General features: G+C 34.5%; 1 protein-coding gene across 1 annotated transcript; it reads left to right on the top strand.

Moving 5' to 3' along the window:
- Positions 1–1,919: 1,919 nt before the first annotated feature.
- Positions 1,920–4,076, top strand: LOC149154190 (metacaspase-1-like). Its single transcript, XM_089439097.1, has 5 exons — positions 1,920–2,364; positions 2,507–2,840; positions 2,951–3,071; positions 3,355–3,615; positions 3,784–4,076. The coding sequence occupies exons 1-5, from the start codon at positions 1,992–1,994 to the stop codon at positions 3,841–3,843; spliced, it is 1,149 nt and encodes a 382-aa protein (XP_089295223.1). The 5' UTR covers positions 1,920–1,991; the 3' UTR covers positions 3,844–4,076.
- Positions 4,077–4,552: the final 476 nt, after the last annotated feature.

Here is a 4,552-nt window from a genome sequence, read left to right as displayed (position 1 = left end):
CCCAAAAAAATATTCGCTGAAGATTGCTATATAATTATTATAATAATTAAGGTATAATTTGGTTAGCTACAATTTAGTAATATGATATGTTTATTTAATGTATCTTTTATTTAAAAAGGATGGGTACTTATGTTTCATGAGTTTATGGAATTATTATTAATTATTATTATTAAAAGTATTATTTTGTATTTCAAAAGAAAAAAAAATTAATTAGTGAAAGGTGAAATATCAATATGAGTTACTGGTAAGTATTAATATTTTAAAATTGATAAGTTACTAGTCTAAGTGTTGACAAGGTACTAGTTTAAGTGTGGAGGATGGTGTGTTTAAGAATGATTATTATGATTAATGACATTGATATCCATTTGAAAATAAGGGGAAGTGGAAGGAAATTAATGTATCACTCAAATTTATAAGGTATTAATATAAGTACATGAGAGTGTTGACATATGTGCTATTCTTTTTCATAAATGGGCAGGTACCAATTTAAGCACTCAGAGTGAGGGGAATATAACATTTTATCATAGGAATCAAGGGAAGAGCAAGAAAATTCAATCAACATTCCAAGGTACTATTGTAGGCATGGGAGAGTGCTAGTAAGGTATCAACTTCTTCACATACATTAGTGAAGTACTGACCTAAGAGTGGGAAGTTGAGGGGAATATCGTCTTCCAACCCAGGTACTAAGAGAAGGGAAAGTAAATCCATTAAGCACTAACAAGGTATTGGAGTATGAGAAAGTGTTAATATGTTAAGTGACTTATTTACATACTCTAGTAACATACTAACCTAAGAGTGAGAGGTTGAGGGGGATAATGCATTCCATAATAAGAATGCAAGGAAAAGAAACACTTAAATCTATTGGCTGTTGATATGATGCCAACTTTCTTGCTTACAATAAAAAAGTATCAATATAAGCATAAGGAACTTTTGGGAAGGTAACAACATTCTCAATTAAATTGGTAGAGAAACAACTTTAACACATGAGAGTGTCAATAAGGTATTATCAATCTCAACATTGACAAAGTGCAGTAATAAACATAGAAAGGCATTGGTAAGATTCCAACTTCCATTTTCTAAGGTATAAACTTAAAAGCATGGTCAAAGTATAAGCTTAGGGGCATGTGAGGAGGGTCATTCCGATCAAGAGAGAGTAAGGAAATCCCCTTAGCATAGTGAAAATATAATCCCAACATTTACAAGGTGCTATAATAAACATAAAAGAGCATTGGTAAGACTCCAACTTCCATTTTCTAAGGTATAAACTTAAAGGCATGGTATAAGGTTAGATGCATGTGAGGAGGGTCATTCCGATCGAGAGAGAGTAAGGAAATCCCCTTAGGATACAGTGAAAATATAAGAATAAGAAAGCTCTAAGATGGAAGAAGGATGCGATTAATAAATAAAGTTCAATCACTTAAACTAAAAGTAAATTAACAAGGTATGGAGTTAATCGTGAAAGGATGAACTGAACACTATGTTCCCAAAAGAACGAAGTGCAAACTTATTAGCACAAGAATCATAAGAATATCAATGTGCTTAGATTAACAAAACTGACCAGATGCATGGTGATCTCACCCCATGTGAGTCTAAATTCAATATCCTTCCTCGATCTCTTTCGTGCAATGGCAGATAGTTACTTCTTGAACACTTCATCGTCAACTTTATTCCCTTGCCAGGTAGGTTTTATGATAAGCTCTTCATTAAAATCTACTTAATAAATAACAGATGAGGTTCGCATCGGTTTATCTTGGACAGGTAGGAGACACTACTACCCACCGACTGCCTTTGTCGCGTATTCGATCGAACCCAATTCATACATTTGTTCAAACTAAATATGTGTGCTTAAACCTTTTACGATTCCACACTGCAAAGAATTCACAAATACGATTACAGACATTTCCTATATATAGTCCTCCTTGGATCCATCTGAAAGACACAGACGCTCGTATTAGGAGGAGTTAATTAGCTTGGCCGCAAGAGAGATTGATATGGCACAAGCGGAGCTGGTGGGTTGCCCGAATTGCAGAGCTGAGGTATGGCTCCATCCCCAAGTTGCTGGTTTTCGCTGTCAATACTGCGGTGTTTATGTCGGGATTCGCCAACCAGAACCCCGCTGGCGGCCGAATCCCGTCAGGAAACTACCAGGTGCTCCAAATTTTAACAAACCCAGACATGAGCCGATTATTGTTAGTCCCGTTCATGTGGTTCGAGTCTCCAGTAAGAAAAGAGCCGTTCTGTGTGGGATTTGTTACAAAAATACGGCATACGAGCTGAAAGGTTGCATCAACGATGTGAACTGTATGAAATATCTGCTCACAACTAAATTCAACTTCCCGGAAGAGTCTATAGTTACTCTCACAGGTATTTAGTTATTAACTGTTTCGATTATCATAAATGGTTTCAATTCGTCTAATTTCCAGATGTCTCATATATCAATTTCATACCCACCTGTTATTGTTATCTGGTGTTCATTACCTGAGCTGTGTAGTTTGAATTTTTGCAGAGGAAGAAAATGATTCCAAAAGAATCCCTACAAAACGAAACATCCAGAGGTGGATGAGTTGGCTGGTGAAGGATTGTCAACCTGGGGATTCTCTGGTGTTTCATTATTCTGGGCATGGTTCTCAGCAAAAAGATTACACTGGCCACGAAGTTGATGGCTACGACGAAACGCTGTTGCCTCTTGACTTTGAGACGGCGGGGATGATTGTGGACAATGAGATCAACGATACGCTGGTAAAACCCCTTCCTCCTGGGGCTCGACTGCATGCAATCGTCGATGCTTGCCATAGTGGCACTGTTCTAGATTTGCCCTACGTCTGCGTCTTCAACCCCAGGTCAGTACTTCTAAGATTCAATCCATGTCTGGTTCTCAACTTTTCTTTAGCAGTATATCCATCTGTTTTGTAAAATTAATTGTTATTGTTTTACTACGCTGACAAATTAGCGGAGGAAAATGTGCGTGGGAGGACCATACACCTCAAAATGGTATGCGCAAAGGAACAATGGGAGGTGAAGCGATATCTTTTAGTGGATGTGATGATGACCAGACCTCTGCAGATACCAAGGTAAGATTATCTTTACGAGGTTAGAATGTTTTTGATGATGAAATATTTTGGAAATATGGCAGATAGGAATAAAATTAATTATTGGTATATTGGGAGAAAAGTGAGCGATGAAGCTTCCATGCCTAACAAATATACGTTTAAAAAATGAATTATTATTATTATATACTTATTTAAAATATTTCTATATATAAAATCGGTGTGATTCTTTATAATTATTGATGGCCAGTAAAACAAAAACTTTAAGATTACGCCGTCAATTTTCTAATAGAAATGGTGTGAACAGGCGCTTTCAAAGATTACATCAACAGGAGCCATGACTTACAGTTTTATAAAGGCAATTGAGAAAGGAGAAGGGAACACTTATGGGAGTTTGTTAAGTTCTATGACTGATACTGTTCGTGAAGCACGCCATAAGCAAGCAAAAGCGAAAGATAAGGTTATCGAAGGAGCGGGCTATAAACAAGGCAAAGTTCAGGCCAGAAAACCTGCTGATCTTACAAATATGCTTGTCCAAGGTGGCAGCTACAAACCAGGAAAATTCCAGGTATTACAATGAGATAGGAGTGCTTTCAATGACTTGACTTCACTCTATTTTGTTTTATAAAATAGATTTTAAAAATTATTCGGTCAAAATATATTTTCATTTCTTTTAGTCACTTTCAAAATTAAATTTATTACTATTTTTATGATATAATTTTCTTTTGATTTGCAGGAGCCACAATTATCGTCGTCTTATCCATTTGATGTCAGTGAGACGCCCTTTTATTTGTGATGGAGGCAGGGTTGGAATTTTGCCCGTCATGAGGCATTTTGACTGTATTCTACGTTTAAAAATTTGGAAAAAACTTTTGTTTCTATGGGATTTCAAAGGTATAGAACGTATTTTGGACGGTTCACTTTTTAACAAAAACGTCATTACTACCCTGTCAAACAGCTAAAAACATGCCCGGCAGCAGTACTGAAATTTGATCGCACGTATTTACCGGTAATATATTTTATTGACGGGTAAATAATTAAGTGCTGTAATATTTGTTTTTATGGAAATAAATTAAGTTGTTTCTGATGAGATGTAATGTCAAAATTTTATGAATGAATATAATGTTTTTTTTCATTTGGAAAAAAATTAAGTTCATGTTATTTAAAGTTATATGTGTATATTTGATGGCAAGTATTTATTGGTAATATATTATATTGGGCAATCTGTAATATTTGGAATTCACATTATAATATTTCTTTTTATTTAAATAAAATAAGTTTATGTTGTTTATATTTAAATAAATTAAGTTATTTCATTGTGTTCGTTTTATTAAAAATTCAAATTTTATATAGTTTTTGAGATGAACATTTTTTCCCGGGAATTTTTTTTGGTTTGAATTAGCGAAAGAAATTTATTTATTTTTATTGAAATTGCAACATTTGATAATGAATCCAAATTCCAACCCTCAATTAAAAATATTAACCATATAAATCAATTCCAAAAA

Source organism: Pinus tabuliformis, chromosome 9 (genome assembly GCF_031772625.1).
Source record: "Pinus tabuliformis cultivar Carrire ecotype Pingquan chromosome 9, CPIR1, whole genome shotgun sequence".
Classification (NCBI taxonomy): domain Eukaryota; kingdom Viridiplantae; phylum Streptophyta; class Pinopsida; order Pinales; family Pinaceae; genus Pinus; species Pinus tabuliformis.
The sequence above is the reverse complement of the archived record's forward strand: the minus strand, read 5'-3'. Positions and strand labels throughout refer to the sequence as shown.

What these genes read in the sequence shown, in the direction of transcription:
- LOC149154190 (XM_089439097.1), top strand. Translation starts at nt 1,992, where the DNA reads ATGGCACAAGCGGAGCTGGTGGGTTGCCCGAATTGCAGAGCTGAGGTA. An exon ending in AGACCTCTGCAGATACCAAG is followed by an intron (nt 3,072 to 3,354) that starts GTAAGATTATCT and finishes TGGTGTGAACAG; the next exon opens with GCGCTTTCAAAGATTACATC. An exon ending in ACAAACCAGGAAAATTCCAG is followed by an intron (nt 3,616 to 3,783) that starts GTATTACAATGA and finishes TTTGATTTGCAG; the next exon opens with GAGCCACAATTATCGTCGTC.